Source organism: Emydura macquarii, unplaced genomic scaffold (assembly GCF_026122565.2).
Source record: "Emydura macquarii macquarii isolate MOO-44397 ecotype Brisbane River unplaced genomic scaffold, CSIRO-AGI_Emac_v2 contig_3240, whole genome shotgun sequence".
NCBI lineage: Eukaryota > Metazoa > Chordata > Testudines > Chelidae > Emydura > Emydura macquarii.
In genome coordinates, this window is record NW_027133377.1 from 2799543 (window position 1) to 2816205 (window position 16663).

General features: G+C 38.0%; 2 protein-coding genes across 6 annotated transcripts in view; one reads left to right on the top strand and one right to left on the bottom strand.

The window, feature by feature from the left end:
* CSTF3 (cleavage stimulation factor subunit 3) overlaps positions 1-8617 on the top strand; it is a 77056-nt gene extending 68439 nt beyond the window's left edge. Inside the window, exons 16-21 of the mRNA XM_067532102.1 lie at positions 2278-2347; positions 3180-3375; positions 5513-5666; positions 6155-6249; positions 6419-6479; positions 8027-8617. Of these exons, the coding sequence (XP_067388203.1) occupies positions 2278-2347; positions 3180-3375; positions 5513-5666; positions 6155-6249; positions 6419-6479; positions 8027-8229 (779 nt within the window). The 3' untranslated portion in view covers positions 8230-8617. The remainder of the gene's footprint in view (positions 1-2277; positions 2348-3179; positions 3376-5512; positions 5667-6154; positions 6250-6418; positions 6480-8026) is intronic.
* Positions 8618-8957: 340 nt separating this feature from the next.
* The window catches only part of TCP11L1 (t-complex 11 like 1), a 29219-nt gene continuing 21513 nt past the window's right edge, over positions 8958-16663 (bottom strand). For all 5 annotated transcript variants that reach the window (XM_067532105.1, XM_067532106.1, XM_067532103.1 and 2 more), the window contains exons 9-11: positions 15892-16073; positions 15163-15335; positions 8958-14618 (exon numbers count right to left, since the gene is read on the bottom strand). In XM_067532105.1, coding sequence (XP_067388206.1) covers positions 14398-14618; positions 15163-15335; positions 15892-16073 — 576 coding nt within the window. In that variant the 3' untranslated portion in view covers positions 8958-14397. The remainder of the gene's footprint in view (positions 14619-15162; positions 15336-15891; positions 16074-16663) is intronic.

Here is a 16663-nt window from a genome sequence, read left to right on the forward strand (position 1 = left end):
CATTTTCTACACAGTGAAGATTCAGAAATGAATTGATATTGAGATCACATTGTCTCATCACTACACAGAGTGGGCTTTCCAAGTCATTAAGAACTTTGCACTGTGGCCATTTCACTGCATCTATTGCTGACGGTGCGAAACGTGAGAAAATCTTAACTCCTGGGGCACAGAGATCCATGGGGGGTTAAAGTCTGTGCTTCAGAACCACTCAACAGCAGTGATGGATTGATCCTTTCCTATAGTGACTGCAGAATTCTGGTTCCAGGGTTTTCTGACCTTCGCAAGTACAAATAAAACTCATTCCCTAACAGTGGATGGCAAAAGCAAAATTCGAAGTAGTATTGTGAATTAACTGACAACTTAGATTTGGCATTTCCTTTGTAGGGGGCAGGGGCTATGGCTGTCAGAGTCCACTGATAGGAGGGGCATACAGTATTCCAAGGATACAGAGCCATACATGTGCAAGGGGAGCAGGAATGTGTGGGTTGTCAGTGTACCCATTGTGGGGTGAGCAGTAGGGCTCTGCCACTGCAGGACTCTTTAGTGTGGGAGTTAATGGAACAGGAAAGAAACCAGAGCTGTCTGAAGCCAAGGTCTGGGGTTGCAATGGGGGCTGTGATGGAACTGCTGTGGTGTTTCACAGATTCAGAGAAGATAAGGACAGTAGCTCATCCTAACTCCCTAGTCTCCTTCCCTGCCCAGCCGTGCTTTCTAAAGATTCAACAGATCCCCAACTGCAGAGCTTGCATCGAGGGGTTTCCACAGCTGTGGGGGATGCTGCTTATTCATCCATGTGTACTGGCCCATTTGGGGCTATGCTTGCACCACTTTCCTCCTTACACCGGTATTTAAATGATACAACGTAACCCTTTGTTATTATCTAATAGCTCCGTTGCAATACTTCAGTTAATTTATTTTATCCCTTTAAGAGGGATTTTGAAGAGGGGGCAGACTTGAAACAAGGGGCATTTGATACACCCAATTCCCTAATATCCCTCTTTTCCAGCTAAGCAGGTGGATGTTTGTGTAAATTCTCATAAGAACAGATGTAAACGGAGAAAAGCAAAGGCCTTGTGACATCACATCCCAGTAAACAGGGTTGGCTGGCTAAGCCTGCTCAGAAATTTTTCTGAGCAAAAGTAAATCTATTAGTGCTAAAAAGAGTCACACTCAATATTTTTGAAAATTGTTCCCCCTTACCATTAGCTCACTGTGTCAGCTGAACCTTCAAAAGCAGGACATTATAGCAGCAGAGGGGGATTTACTGGGCTATCTGAACCCCTGATCACTCACTGCTCTTTCTAAGTGCACTCCTTCAGGTTTCAGGCCGAGTCTTTACCTTTTTTGGGGTGGGAATCCCACTTTTGGAACAGGCTGTGAGCTATGGGACCCTGCAATCAACCATACTTATCCAGCAAAACCAACTGGGTTCAGTACCTGCAGTTTCTTCCTTTTGGGAGTCTGTGGCCAGTGGTAAAACAGTGATCAGACAGCCTTTTTCAAACCAAAGTATTGTTTGATCTTGACAGTCGGAGTAAAGCATAGCATAAGAGAAAAAGGATGGTAAAACAGTCGGTCTATATGCATATCTTTCTCATTTAGAGGCTTACCATCCCTAGATAGAGATGCTAGCCCGGCATCCCTGCACCCTGAACCTCTTGATCTGGGTGTCAGTCTGTTTCCCCTTAACTGTTTTTTCCCTGTTTGATGGAGTGTCCTTTTAAAACTAGTTGAGGTTTTTGTTTTCCTGAGTTCAGACTTGGACCCTGCTGCTCACAACCAGTTTGGGGAACTCTGCAGGCAGTCTGAGGTAGAACATCAAAGCAAAAGGCTCCTGCATTGTCCCTTGCTGGCAGATGGATGGTTATCTTGAGCCATTGTCCCGTTTCCTGCTTGTTTTTCCAATAGCCTGGTATTAAACTAAACCAACATAATTCATACCTTGAAAAACCCAATAGCCAGGTAACAATACAGTATTCATACCTTACACAGCAATTCCACTTCCACCACAGTGAATACCTATAAAATATTGAGAGATCCACACAGGAGGCTTTATCATTTCTTGATCCCACCGCAGTAGAGTTGATTTGCATATTCATACAACTATAGCTAGGTATTTAGGTTTATTTAATCCTATTTATTGAAAGTAAAATAAAGTCTGTATCATATTGTTGGAACAATCTTTTATTTTCCACTTGAATGACAAATTTCTCTGAATAGAAACAGATTTGGAACTGGATTTAATGTTTATAATTTATATATTTTAATTTTTTTTAGAGGACAATAATACAAGAGTTTTGTTTGAACGTGTTTTAACCTCAGGAAGCCTCCCACCTGAGAAATCTGGGTAAGTTTGTCAAATTATTTTGTTTTGTTATCATAGAAAACCCTCTAAGTCTAGGCATAACAAATTAACTAGAAGAATTGCTGCAGGTGTACTTTCCCTCATAGTCCCACCTAAAGGAAAAGGCATAGAATTCACTCCTTGGACTACACAAGCTGCTCAGCACAGCAATCTCCTGCATTGTAAAAATACAACACTTTTTTTAGCAGATGGTACTGCTGATCACAATAGTGTTCCCTGCCATTTTGGGAAAGGCAGGGAAAGATTGTGAGGAATAATGCAAGCACATGCGAGGACGTCTGTTACAGAGAAAACAAAAAGCAGAGAAATAACCACAATGCAAAAGGATCATAGAAGAGCTTGCAGCCCTTTCCATCTGGTCCCTAACCCTGTTGGCCACGCTTCCACCCTCCTTTATTAAGCACAGCTCTTCCAACAAGGCTACAAACCCTACTGCTCCCCACTCTTGGACAAAATTTCCTCTTCCCATCATTGTGCAGAACACTGTGCGTTGGTTGGACTCACTCTCTCTTGCTGTCCTCCACCCCTCTGCAGTGGTGCTGGGTGGTTATATTTTGTAAAGTACTTTAAGGTCTATCAGAATGCAAGGTGTTATAAAAATGTGAGATAATTAGCATAGTATTAGTGTTACCTATTACACATGCATATAAAATAGATGCTTGAAGAAATGATTTATTAAATGATAATGTCCATGCTTCCAAATCTCTCTTATTGGAGTCTGTCATCTTGTGCATCTTCACACGTAGGAGGGATTCAGCATAGCCTTCCCCCAAACAATCAATCATTCATTCCCTTTATGTGTTTTCTTTCACAGAGAAATCTGGGCCCGGTTTTTAGCTTTTGAAAGTAACATTGGCGATCTAGCTAGTATACTTAAAGTGGAAAAACGGAGGTTTACAGCCTTCAAAGAAGAATATGAGGGTAAAGAGACAGCTCTGCTGGTAGATAGGTACAAGTTCATGGATTTGTACCCTTGCTCTGCAAGTGAACTTAAAGCTCTTGGTTACAAGGTAGGTAGCAGAGAATATTTCATTTTGTGATAGTTCTTCTGAGATCTGGTGCAATCCTGTAATAGTCTCATCTTGTCTTGCACTTGCCTTGACTTAAAGTTTTCCTTGACAGACAAAAAAAAAAACAAAAAAAAAAACACAACAACAAAAAATCTAGTGCATTTTAGAGTTTTATTTTTCCATATTTTTAGTCTTATCTACTCCTAGTGGAAGTTTTGCCATTGGTTGATTTTTGCCACAGAGTTTCAAATGAAGCAAGATTTGGTTATTTCCATGGACTCCTCTTAATTTCTTGCTATTTTAGCTGGACCCAGCTCTGATCTAGAATGGAGTTAAAAACATAGGGTCTAATTCATCCACGATTTAACTTCATTTAGATTAAATCAGGAATTAACATAGTTCATAGCCTCTGCTCAATCCTTCACTTGGAATGTAATTGGGTAGTAAAGTGAAAACTTCAATAGGTCCCAGGCTGCTGGGGTGGGAGTGAGAGAACATAACTAACAGATACAACTCTGCCTAAATTAATATTTGTTTTGGCCTCCATCAATGAAAGGTTGGTACAATAATGCCTTTGCCATTCAGTCCCCAAATCCTCAATGCAGGCTTAATCTTGAGCTTCTTACTCAAGCAAAATTCCTGCTGAAATCAATGGATATTGAAGATTAGGCATTCCTCTGCTAAGAAACTTCAGAAAGACAAATAGAGGAATGAGCACCCAATTGCTGTTCCATTAGTAGCAAAACTCCCATTGACTTTGACAGCAGGATTGGACTGAGGCTGAACATATTAAGCATGTTTGAGTACCAAAGATTAAGCTGGAGGGCAGAGCAAATCTGCCTGTCCGGTCCTAGATGGATTTGACGGTGCCTTTATTTAATAACCATACTTCTGTTATGCCTGAGGCTCTCAACAGTCAGTCACTATTTCATATAAACTCTGTGCCAGTGCTTGTATCTGATCTGTGGTACATGCAGTTCTCAGTTCTGTTAACTGTTTTTTGGTTCAGTTCCAGGAATGTTTTAACCACTATTTTAGGTTTTCCAGTGGTTTTTTTTTTTTTTTTTCTGATGCTCTAATTTTTTGTGGTATGTAAAGTTTTGGGAAAACAATAATTGACTCGAAGGTGTTTTTGTGTGATATGAAATAGGTAGACAAGTGTGAGAGCAATAAGGGGTTGCTTTGCTGGAAGGGTTGTTTTATTTCACATTCTGCTGCAAGGTAGGACATGGGAATCACATCTCTCAGAAAAGGTGCTTGAGATTCACGTTTTCCAAAATTGTTCATAAAGAACCTGATAGTGCAAGCCTGCTTCATATGAGTACTCTTTATGAGAATTAGCTTATTCGCTTCAATCGAACTGCTTGTGTGAGTAAGAGATGGAGGACTGGGCCTAAACATGGTTTACAAACAATCCTGGATGTTGGAAGCAGGGCTGGAGTTCATGGACTCATTTATATATATATATACACACACACACACTTAAAATATAAAATATTTATAAATACACACAATATACAGACACAATCACATTTTAGGTGGTGCAGGTAGTAATGCCTTTAATTAAGATTGCCTAAAATTTTCCATTTTAAGACTGTTTTCAGTTGCTTTTAAATTGCTCAGATGGTTAAACTTTGGCAAAACTGAGTGTAGTTAGTTACTTTGTTTGTGAAGTTTCAGCGAAAATGGTTCAGCTGTTTCCACACATGGGAGAGAAAATGTTTTGCAGATGCAAGATGAACTCTTATAAGTTAGATTTAAACAGATGTAAAAGAGCGTCCTCAGAGTGATTTGCCTCAGTTTTAACAATCTGTTTTTAAACCCATTTAAATTAAGGTGGTATAACTCGGGTAGAGAAGCCCTAAATGGCAGTACTGTGCCTAGAACAATGGAGCTCATCTCAGCAGGGGCCTCGACGCACAACTGTAATACATGTCATAGCCTACATGACACATCTTGGGAGCCTAAGGCACCCAAGTTTAAATATATTGAAAAGTCTTGTCAGCTATATTTTTCTAATGCTTTCTAAGATAGTAGGAATTCATCCTAGATCGACAATATTTTTTGTGTAAATTAAAAACAAACATATAGAATTCTTAAATCCCTTGGTTTAGTGTTATCTAATTTGCATTTTTAGGATGTCTCACGTGCCAAGCTAGCAACCATAATTCCAGATCCTGTGGTAGCGCCTTCTATAGTGCCTGTTCTAAAAGATGAAGTGGACAGAAAACCTGAATACCCAAAACCAGACACACAGCAGATGATTCCATTTCAGCCAAGACATTTAGCACGTAAGTCAAGAGTTTAGTCATGTTAAGATTAAAGAGGCTGTTACATAATACACTTCGTTCAGGGGCTCACATCAAGTCATCCCATTGAATTTTAAGGGGCTACTCTTAGAGGCCCCTGTTCAGCAAAGCATCTATTGAACTTTAGGCATCTGCTTAAATCCCATTGGGACTTCGAAGGAATTTAAGCACATGTCGAAAAGTTAAGTCCTTATGTGCTTTGCTGGATACCGACAGACATAAGTCTTTGCTGAACAGAAGCCAGACTAAGGTAAGCATGAGAAAGGGTTGCAGAATCTGGGCCTGAAGCGTCTGTTAGCTGTAATAAGATGCTGTAGGTTGTTTTATAGGATTCAGCTATCTGAAGAAAAAGACAAAATGTATTTGTATATTACATCTGCCAATTATTCATTTGTCAGATAGATACAAGAGCTGTTAAGCTTGAATTGCGCTGTCATTCAAATTGATTTATATTGTTCTTTCCTCAATAGCTCCAGGGTTGCATCCTGTGCCAGGTGGTGTATTTCCAGTCCCACCAGCTGCTGTAGTTTTAATGAAGCTCCTTCCACCTCCTGTGTGTTTTCAGGTTTGTTTTAATAATTTAATATATTCCATGGACTTCATAACTAGTACCAAGGAAACAACACTTCAGTACAGAGCTTTAATGAATGAATTATATACATTGTGCTACTTAATGCTTCCAATAATGCATAAATATTTTCTAGTCAGTCATCTAAATGCTTCTCCAATAACAGGGCCCTTTTGTGCAAGTGGATGAACTCATGGAGATTTTTCGAAGATGCAAAATGCCAGAAAGTAAGTTTTTGCAGTACATTTGTGTATTTTACTGTGAAAAATGGCCCTACCACATTAAATATCTACTGCTGGGAGATAGTTTGCATATTAATTTAAATAGCTGTCCAAAAACTCACCACTTCCCAATCCCCACATGAGTAATCCACTCTGTTATGTGTTTAGGCCCCAATGTGCAAATTTACACAAACATTTGTGTTCTCCACTTTTTATTTTGTCAGTGAAGTAGCAACATGGTAGTGTAAAGTAAATGTGGGGGTAGCTATATATAATTTCTCATGCAGGAAATCTGCCAAGCAGTCTGTACTGAGATTAGGCTGCTGCCCTTTGACTTCCCCATAATAACAAAATGAGGATTAGTTGGGGGGTCAGTATATTTATCAAATTCATTGACTCATTCTTGTGCCTGGTAGTGCTGCTATAAATATTTCAAATTTCCATTATAATTTCCTTAGGTGAATTGTTTATAACTCAGCTAATAAAATTCCTCAGGGCTGGACGTACATGTTCTCACTGCGAGCACATTTCACAAACTTTAAAAGCATTGGCCATTTTAGAGTATACAGTAACAGTTCAGAACCAGGATGGTGTACTCAGACGCTTGATCGATTCAGGTCTCTTGTTTTCTTTGCCCTCTGGATCTGTCCCATACAAAACCGTGACACAATAGGGCTCCCCTCACACCAGGCCATAACGTTCTTAACTTTAACACCTTCACCCTCTATTAGCACAAGGGACCAACTGTGAAACTAATACTTGTTATAGGAGAAAGTCAACTTAAGCAGGGACATGGTTTGTTTTGTTTACAGTCAGAAATGGGAAACTCTTCCCCCTTCTTATTTAAGAGTATGTGTGTCATAGATATCAATTTCCACCTGAGATGGTGTTTTCTGAAAGTAGCATGTGCCCTAGCTCGTCTCCAAACTCAAAACAATAAATTTCACTTGACCCAGTGACTTTTCACCCATTTCTTGATTTTGATGTGATAGTCATCTCACTTGATGTCAGATTTTGAGATGGTGCCTTATTTTTAAAAAAAATTTAGATTGAACTCTCAAACAAATGTTTGAAGAAGTAAAATTTCAAAGCATTTGATGTTACATCAACTCCCACTAGCAGCAGTGGCTGAAGTGCAGCCCTGTGGATCTAAGCAGTAGCTTAAATGAACCATCTTTCTTCATGTCTGTTAAATCCCAATCAAGTGTTATATTACACAAATGTCAGTTACTTTTTTTCCCTTCAGAATAAAGTTGAGAAGTGTGGAAGGAATATACATTGGTAAGAAGTTTCTGAAATGTAACATTTCAAAGAGAGTTTTGCTCACTGCTCAGTAACAATTCTCTTCCCTTCCTCCTCACCCCACTTCCATTTAATTTTCACAGCAGCACCAGCTTGTGGCAGGAAATCCTGATTCATACCTGGGTCAAAGGGCGACTCATTTCTCCTCTGATGGTTTCAGGGTGCTTAAGTGCACCTGCCCATTGTCCATAGCATCTTAATAATTGTGCTGATTTGTTTCTGAAGCTAAATTTCTCTCTCCCATTCCAAAGCTGTTGATGAAGCTGTAAGAATAATTACCGGAGGCCTGCCTGAATTAACTGTGGAAGGCAATGGACCTATAGAAAATAATACCATGTTCAATAAAGCTGTCAAGAGACCAAACGAAGATTCTGATGATGAAGAGGAGAAAGGATCAGTGGTTCCTCCTGTACATGACATTTACAGAGCACGACAGCAAAAGAGAATCCGATGAAACAGGTTCCAAATCTGACTGTGAAAGACTTGTATTAAGAGATTTTTTTGCCTCTTATGTCAAATGTTTAAAAAGGGACAACAGTTTCTAACATACATCTTGGAAATGAGGTTTTGTTACTGTGGTGCCTCTTTATACTGTATGGTTCTTGATCAGAAGAGACAGATAAAAGAGTCTTAGAAAGTGCTCTAAACAAAATTAGGTTTTCAAAAACAATAGCACAAAATGTCAGAATTGCATTTTGTTCCTCTTCAAGCGTGTTCACATCTACCACTTGAAGTCTGGTGGGTTTTCAACAGTTTTATTTTAAAAACTGGATGGCTTATAATGGTGAAGCATTTTTAATTCACATTTCCTGGAAAACAGTTGTTCTCAGTTTGCTCATGTAGTGTCCTGCCTTATTGTTTGTTTTTATTTATGGCAGAATGTATGGAAATCTGTTTTGTAGTTTAAAATGGAAAACACATTCCATTGAAATAAAAATGATACCAATAATGTCATGCCTCATTGAGCTTTTGTTTGTACACTTCTACATAACCCAACCAAAACAACTTCAAAAGTGATGACAGCAATAAGTTTAAAAACCTTAACATTAAATTTGTTTATGGTGGTTAGGAGGTAATTCCTCATGATGTTGTCAGAGTTCTACCTACTCCCACCAGTGGAAAATAGTGTACTTCCTCATTCCAAAGCAATTTAAAATGAAAAGAACTGACAACATAGCAAGATAAGTTATCAGATGCACACATTGTATATTGAAATTTCCAATAGTACTGTTAGTCCTGCATTAATTTTATCCATACTTATGATCTTTGGTTTACAGGCAAAAACAAGTTAACTAATAAACATGTCAAAAAAATTTAAACCAATGCAGTCAGTCATTTTCAAATAAGCCAACAATGGTGCATGATACTTTTAGAAGCAGCTACTGTACTATTGTACATACCTCAGATTACATTTAAGCTTGCACCTTACTAGTCAACATTGCACTCTATTGAAGCATGATTTTTTTCTCCTCCACATTATACAGGTTCTTACTACATTAGACAAGCTTAAAATTCTTACCACTCATGTGAATAGCTGTAGTTTAGTGGTGCTAGTGAGATTTGAAGAGGTGGGTATATTTTTCACCTTGTGCAAGTTGAATTTAATAGGAATTGCTTAGTAACCTGCAAAAGGCATAGTGTGTTCGGGGTTTCATTTAACAGGACCCAAGGTAAAGTGTACAGGGGGATATTTACAGGTGTAGGTCCTGATCAGACCCAGCAGAACTAGCTTCAGCACAGAACCCTAGCATGGAGAGCAAATGAGGCTCAGACAGCACAAAAGAGCTGAATCAGGGTCCACTTGCTGGCCCAAAGAGTGCTTACATTGCTACACTAAAAAAAATATTTTAAAAAACTATTCAGAAGAATATTTTTCAATTTAGCTTGTCATCTAACACTTAGAACAGCTGGGAAAATAATTTAAATGTGCCATAGTAACTTTTAAAAAAATTCCTTAAATGTAATAGTAGGTAATGAATGCCCAAAACAAACTGTAAGGAAAACACCACCACCTCAGCAACGTCTCCTATCTGCAAGACTGACAAAGCCCAAACATGCAGTCACTGGTTCTCAGTGCAGCACCCCATATTGGATCAGTCTGCCTGCCACCCAGATAGGGCTATGTTTTCCAACATTGCTTTTTAAAAAGAATGTAAATAAAGCTTTAGAAACAAAACACAATATCGAGAAAGATAGTACTTACTATACTGACCATGCACTGGTGAACGTGTTGGGAACAGTAACCAGAGTTGGCACTCATGGACATCTGGGGTTTGCATAAATAGGGGGTGACGATCTCCTACATTAAGCAAGTACACATTTATCCAGACAATTCAGTATTTCGCCATTGCTTATCCATACAGAGATGCTCATCCTGACATTGTACTTAAGCATCACAGCATTTACTCAATGAATGGTAAGCATTATGGTCTCATCATGAGAAAGACTGACCCACAAGCTTAATGCTCAAAAGAGCATACTGAAACAGTTCTTAAGTGATAAAATGTACTATGAAAACAAAAATGGATACAGTGTATTTTTAGACTAAGCAGCTATGGGAACCACTCTTCCGGTGCCTATATTTTAGCCTCTTAAATCCATACTTAAACATCTGATTAAATGGTCTTATTTTCAGTAGTACTAAGCACACAACAGCTTCCATTGCCACTTTTTAGGAGTCTACATTTAAGTAACCAGGTTTGAAATGTTGGCCTTAACCCTCAATTTCACATCATAACAATTTATGACTCCTACTTCTCAGTTTGTCATTAGTCTCCTATTCTTACCTTGAAATAATCACTCAAAGTTTAAGGGTAAAGTCGCCAGCAGTTCGGAAGCTTTGCTTGAACAACTTGAATGTATAAAACTGGAACAGAAATTGCACTAGGAATAGATTGAGTGCTGAGAGCCTGAGAGAAACCAGGATGTACAGAAGTGTGAAAAATGAAAACCAATTTTTTTTTAAAAAAACAACACCTTAAACAATTCAGACTTGTAAAATGGCTTTCTGGAAGAGTGATGCTAAGATATTTTACACATCAAGCACATGTCTGACTTCATGAGTCAAATTGCAGTTTCTTTTGACCAAATGCCAGTAAGTGTGTTTCTACAACCATCTTCCAATAAATCACATTAATCTTGACAAACAGATTAAGCATTTATACACACACATTCACAAAGTAGTTTTATCTGCAGTTTTATCATTATTTTTATCTGCAGTTCTTACATTACATGTGAAACTGCTATTATCTACTCATTTATCTCCACAGAGATACATGTCATTGACTGTAAAAATTGGGAGACTTCTAAGTGCAGAAATTGATTACCATAGTCTCACCTGTTTACCTTTCTTAATTTTCTTTTTAAATCTCCTTCCTCATACTGAGGCCACCTCTTTGTTCGCTGTAGGTACCTTCAAGCTAATTATTCTGGCTTTTGCAGAAGTAGTCATGTGTATACCACTATTTCTCAGGATCACATCTGAAGCATTCAAAGCCTCTTACTTCTCTAGTGCAACATAATGTCAGTAAGTTGTTATATACATTCAAGTGGCTTCCAGCTTAGATGTTATACTCTAGATTCCTTACTGAAGAGAGTCAGTAGAAAAGGTATCTTAAGAAAAAAATTGAATGATACCAAGGCTGCACATTAAATGTAGGCAGAATTTAGCAGCTTACAGGTAAGAGTAAAGAGATTGTTTAGAGTAGCTCAGGGATGCATAACCAGAAGTAATGGGATGAAACTGATTAAAAGGGAAATGCAGGCTGAATGTGAATATCAGGTAAAAGCTTCCTAACTGTTCAACTGCAAATGGGACAGTCTATGGCTTCAATCATTCAAAACTAGATTTATCAATCACTGATAATACACTGTAGAGACAAATCTGCACTGATAGGGAGATGGAGAGAAGATAGTCCATCCTTTGTCTCTAAACTTCATGGTAATTTCTATAACTGGTAACAATACTGGACCTCATATAATTGGCTCAACCTTCTTAGTCCCTTCTAGCACCTGTGCTCTGTCCTCTTCTCCATGGCTCTCCTTATCCTTTCTTCTACCTACCCCATACCTCTGCACCCCCATCATAAACAAAAATTGATGTAGTGGTAGTAGCAAGATGTACTGATCATTGTGCATGTTGTGTCTTTTCCCCCAGTGCTATCTTTTAAGATTATAAATCACTGCCCAAATTCTCCATAGATGCAATGCTGAAATATAAACAAACAGCAACCATTTAGAACTTGTACACTTAGATCTCAAACAAGAGTATCACAAGTAGAAGAGTTTGTTTTCTAAGCTTCATCTCGAACAGGAATTGTTGAGGTCAAAACCAAACACAGGTAATAAAGAAAGGTACTATTTGGAGCTGTAACAGTGTTTGGGGCTATTGCACTTCAAGAGCATCATATATTGTAATAGGTTAATACACAAGAGTTAAGATCACACACTGATGCTACACAAATATATGGAGAACTGTAGTACCAATGCTTGAGGGACAGAGCAAAAAATGCCTATATCTAATAGCACTCAGTAACTTCTACATAAGGAAAGTATAGAGTCAGAGTGTAAAGGCCAAGAGTCATCTAGTCTGAATTCTTGTATATCACAGGCCATCAGTACCTCCCAGCAGCTGCACACTAAACCCAACCACCAAAATTAGGCAATTATTACAATCTCTAGGAGATTATGTGCCATAGACAGAGAGGAGAGGGACTGGGGTACACGCCAGTGAGATAGAGTAGAATAGAACATGGCTAATGCAAAAAATAGTGCAAGACAAATTTTTTTTTGAGCTTAAGTACCTACTTATTTTCAACTAACCAAAGAATGTTCAAATAATATATTTTCAGTTTAGTCACAAGAACCATCCAACAAAGAAAAATGGTTTTCTGTTACTATCATCATCATAAAAATGAGGTAAGCTTTGTTTCACATTGATTATAGCAAGTTAAGCTGCTATTGTTTTATTCCATCTTCCCCATAGAGCAGAAAACCATTGGAGCCATACATCTGATCTCTGTTCAAACCTCACGAATTACTGAAATTTCAAGGGAAGTATATGTATTAGAATAAGTGCTCCAGGGTCCCTTTCTACCACAGTTCTGTTATATTGATTGACTAGTCAGTCAAAATTCATTCTTTTATTAATCAGTGTCAAAAAGGCCTCCTTTTAATTCTTTAATTATTTTAGAACAATAAATTTTCTATTTTTGTCATAGCCCCCAAACTGTTAGGAGAAGGCACCACCCTATCATTTATTAACACGAGCTCACTCCACCTTACATTACCTGAGATGTTAAGAACTTCTGCAACCATTTTTTACTCAAAACCTGATGGACACTTGGCAGCTGAAGAAAGGTTCAATTTTGCTTTAACTGTCCTAAACCTTATATTTACTTCCAAGAAAAGTTTGAAATTTCAGTATTTTATGAATTACTAAGTTCAGAAATCCTTCACAGTGCATTTAGTGAACATCTTACTAGTTTTCTCAAGGATTTAAAATATTTTGAGTTCAAGAACATCTGTAAAAAGTGAAAAAGCAATCTAACACTAAATAATATTTTCCCCATGATGTCAAATGAACTTTAAATAGTTCATTTCCTACTATACCTTTAAAGTCACAGTTTAAAGTATTAAGACATCCTTGGTATGTTTCAATTTCAGTAATATTTCTGAAGCTAGGAGCATATGCAATTGTCTAAGTCACAGTTTTAAAAATAAATAAGAAAATTTCCTCAAGCCTGAAATTCAATGCACAAATCTTTATCCATCTTCTGAAAATGTTAAAATGTTTACTTTTCAAAATTAGTATTTCACATAAAAAGGAGTAAACTACCAGCAAAAGAAAGGCAAAAAATGCCACTCTTATCAAAACATGTTTAGTTTGGCCCACCTGAAAGCTTTACAAAGAGATAAATACAGCTGCAATCTTATAGACTGTCACTCTTGTAATACTGTACATAGAAGAGGACAGTTACCAGATAACCAGAAAATTCACTACAAAATACAATTATATTTTTGGTAACGTATTTGCAGATCAAAAGCTATAGAAAAAAATGATTATCAGAAAGACTAGTAGCCTTACGCTATTACAATAAAGTGCTATGTTTGGGCCTGTTAACTACCATTCTCCAAGTTTCTTACATCTCAAATTTTAAATTATTTCTTCAGTTGTTAAAATAGGATTTCAGAAGGCCAAATCAGTCAGTATGAAAGAGACCTTTAGATGAACGCACACGCTAACTTCATGGTAAGTTGGAGAGGTAGAATGCCTCCAAAAAATAAGCCACAAAATCAGCAATTTAAAAATGCAGACTGGTTGTAAAATTGTTTAGTCTTATCTAGCATCTGCTCAGTAGCAAACTACAGCTGTAAAATTAACATATCTTCAGCATGAATACTTATGCTAAAAATGCATCTATTTACCATTTAATTCAATGCACCTATCCCAATTTACACACATAATTTTCCCCTTCAAAATCAGTGCTATTGAGTTACAATAAAACCATGTTTCAATGGAAAACCATTTTCCAAAGCCTAGTTAGTTGCAAGATTTTTTTTTATAGCAGACAAAATTAACACTGTCTAAGTAGCATACAAACTGGTATGATGATTCTTCTGACTACCCTAACAAATGGGAATCTTCCTTATTCAGTAGTTTGCCGAGGATCACATCATAGTAAGGGCTGAACACCATCTTGTTATAGTTGACAAGGCGAACATACTTGACAGCAATTTCTTCCATCTCTCTTTGAATAGGGCCTAATCCCCCAGGAATAGCAGGGAACGATTTCTGATGACCAGAAGTCAGATAACTCTCCAAGAATGTCTGGATTCGAGAATCTGGAAAATGGACCAAGGTATTTTTAACAACAAAGCAAGAACAATGCATGTGGATCTTCCTCCATGGTGCACCACCAAAAAAAACCCCAAAACAAAAAATTTGGTGAGCACACCCTTTGTTATGTACTTCAAATCCAGACTCCTCGGAGCATAGATTTCCTACAATACCAAACTGCATTATAGTCTACTGTCCCGAATAGACCATGGTTTCAAATCATTACACTTCAGGCCCTATCCAAGTTGAGTTGGTGAGGCAGGTGGCTGGGCAGCTCAATGAAGATCCAAGTTCAGAAGTGAGCTTTCAAGTCCTGCCGCTGAAACTTGGGCAACTATATTTGAAAATTGTGACCTGATTTTCAGAGTTGCTGAGCTACCCAAGAGGTCAAGGTAAGGCACTCAACTTTGTCTGGTGGCTCACTGTACATCAGAAGCAATTGTTATCAAATAATACATATTTAATCATGCAAAACAGGCTATTCAATAGATTTACTAATAGCAAAAGAAAAAAACATGTTTGAGAACACAGCACATACTCCAAGCATACCTATCAATTTGCATATGGGGTTGTCAGGGTTTGCCAATGCCTGGATCTGTCCTTTAAGCACAATCTCTTTCTCAGTTGTGAATGGCGTAAATCCATGTTGGGAAAGACAGCTATTAACTTCAGCACAGACCTTCTCACCAGTAGTAGCCAAAGACTCACTCAGGTTAAAGGCACTAGAAAGAACATGAAGGAGTAAACCATTCCTTAAGGATTGTTGCTTAGTCATTTATTTTGACTCTACTAACAGTCCAATTATATTGATTTGAGCTCCCTATATAATACAAATATTTGTTTCTCTTACCACCAGTTTGTATGGCAGTCATCCTAAATCTGCACGTGTCTTCACACATGCATAGAACAAACTATTTTGTGAAGGATGGAGGAAGACTGGTCCAAGCTGTGAAACATGGTTAAACACCTACATAAGACTCTGGCCTTGGAAGAAGACTTCACATGAAAAATAGTAATGACAGCAAATGGATTGTTTGGCACAGGATGCACATGCATGTTGGAGGAAAGGAATAAGGTGCTAGCCTTGTATGCTTACATGAGTCAAAAGCCCTCCACTCTAGTCCCTTGTCCCTTTTGTCCTCCCCCAAGTTTCCTGAAGTCAAGAGAGCAAGAGAAGCCCATGCAATCAATACTCACTAGGATCAAAATAAAATTAAGCCATTGAATACTACCCTCTTCCACTAAGAGCTACGAGGTAGGAGTCATTCAGATACTCACGGAAGGTGCATTCCCGTCAACAACACCTTTATAATGGTTTTGATTCTGTCAGCAAACCCTGGCAGATTGGAAAGCGCTGCACCTGCTGCATTGAACATCACCAGGAGGATAGCGCCAGTCAAGGTGAGCTGTTCCAGCTCCAGCTGCATTTCCTGAAAACGGGTTTGGTCCATTAACAATGTCTGCAAAGACAGAGTAAAATCAAAATACTGGGCTAACAAAGTATGGTGAAAATAAAATTGAGAGACCAGGTAATATAATGAAGATGATTCTGAAAACTGAATTCCTTTAGTACATTGACTTTAAAATTTTATCAGTATTCCATTCATTTGAAGGATGGGACAATGGTACCAAATTAAACACCTATGCCACTGTCAGTAGAATCCAATAAGGGGTGTTCTGTAAGCAGTATGCTTGGAAGCCCAAGGAGGAAACCATTTTATCTCCATTAGCCTCTCCTACCAGATTTTCAAAGTCACTCCTAAAACCTGATTTTCAAGATAGTGATATAATTCAAATTTCACTTTAAGGACATGTCAAAAAATAATACTCAGAAAACAGTCCTCTTCAAATTAAAGCTTTTATTATGGATAAAGTTCAATAATTACTATAGATTCCTCTGTCTAGGACACTTCAAGGGATTGGTATTGTAGTGGGATAGTGCACCAGTCTTTCATTTTCAACACCTAATTACTCAATCAGTCTAATCTAATATGGTCCATCTAATCTGATGTTTTCCCTCTGACAGTGGACAGTGCAAGAAATCCATGAT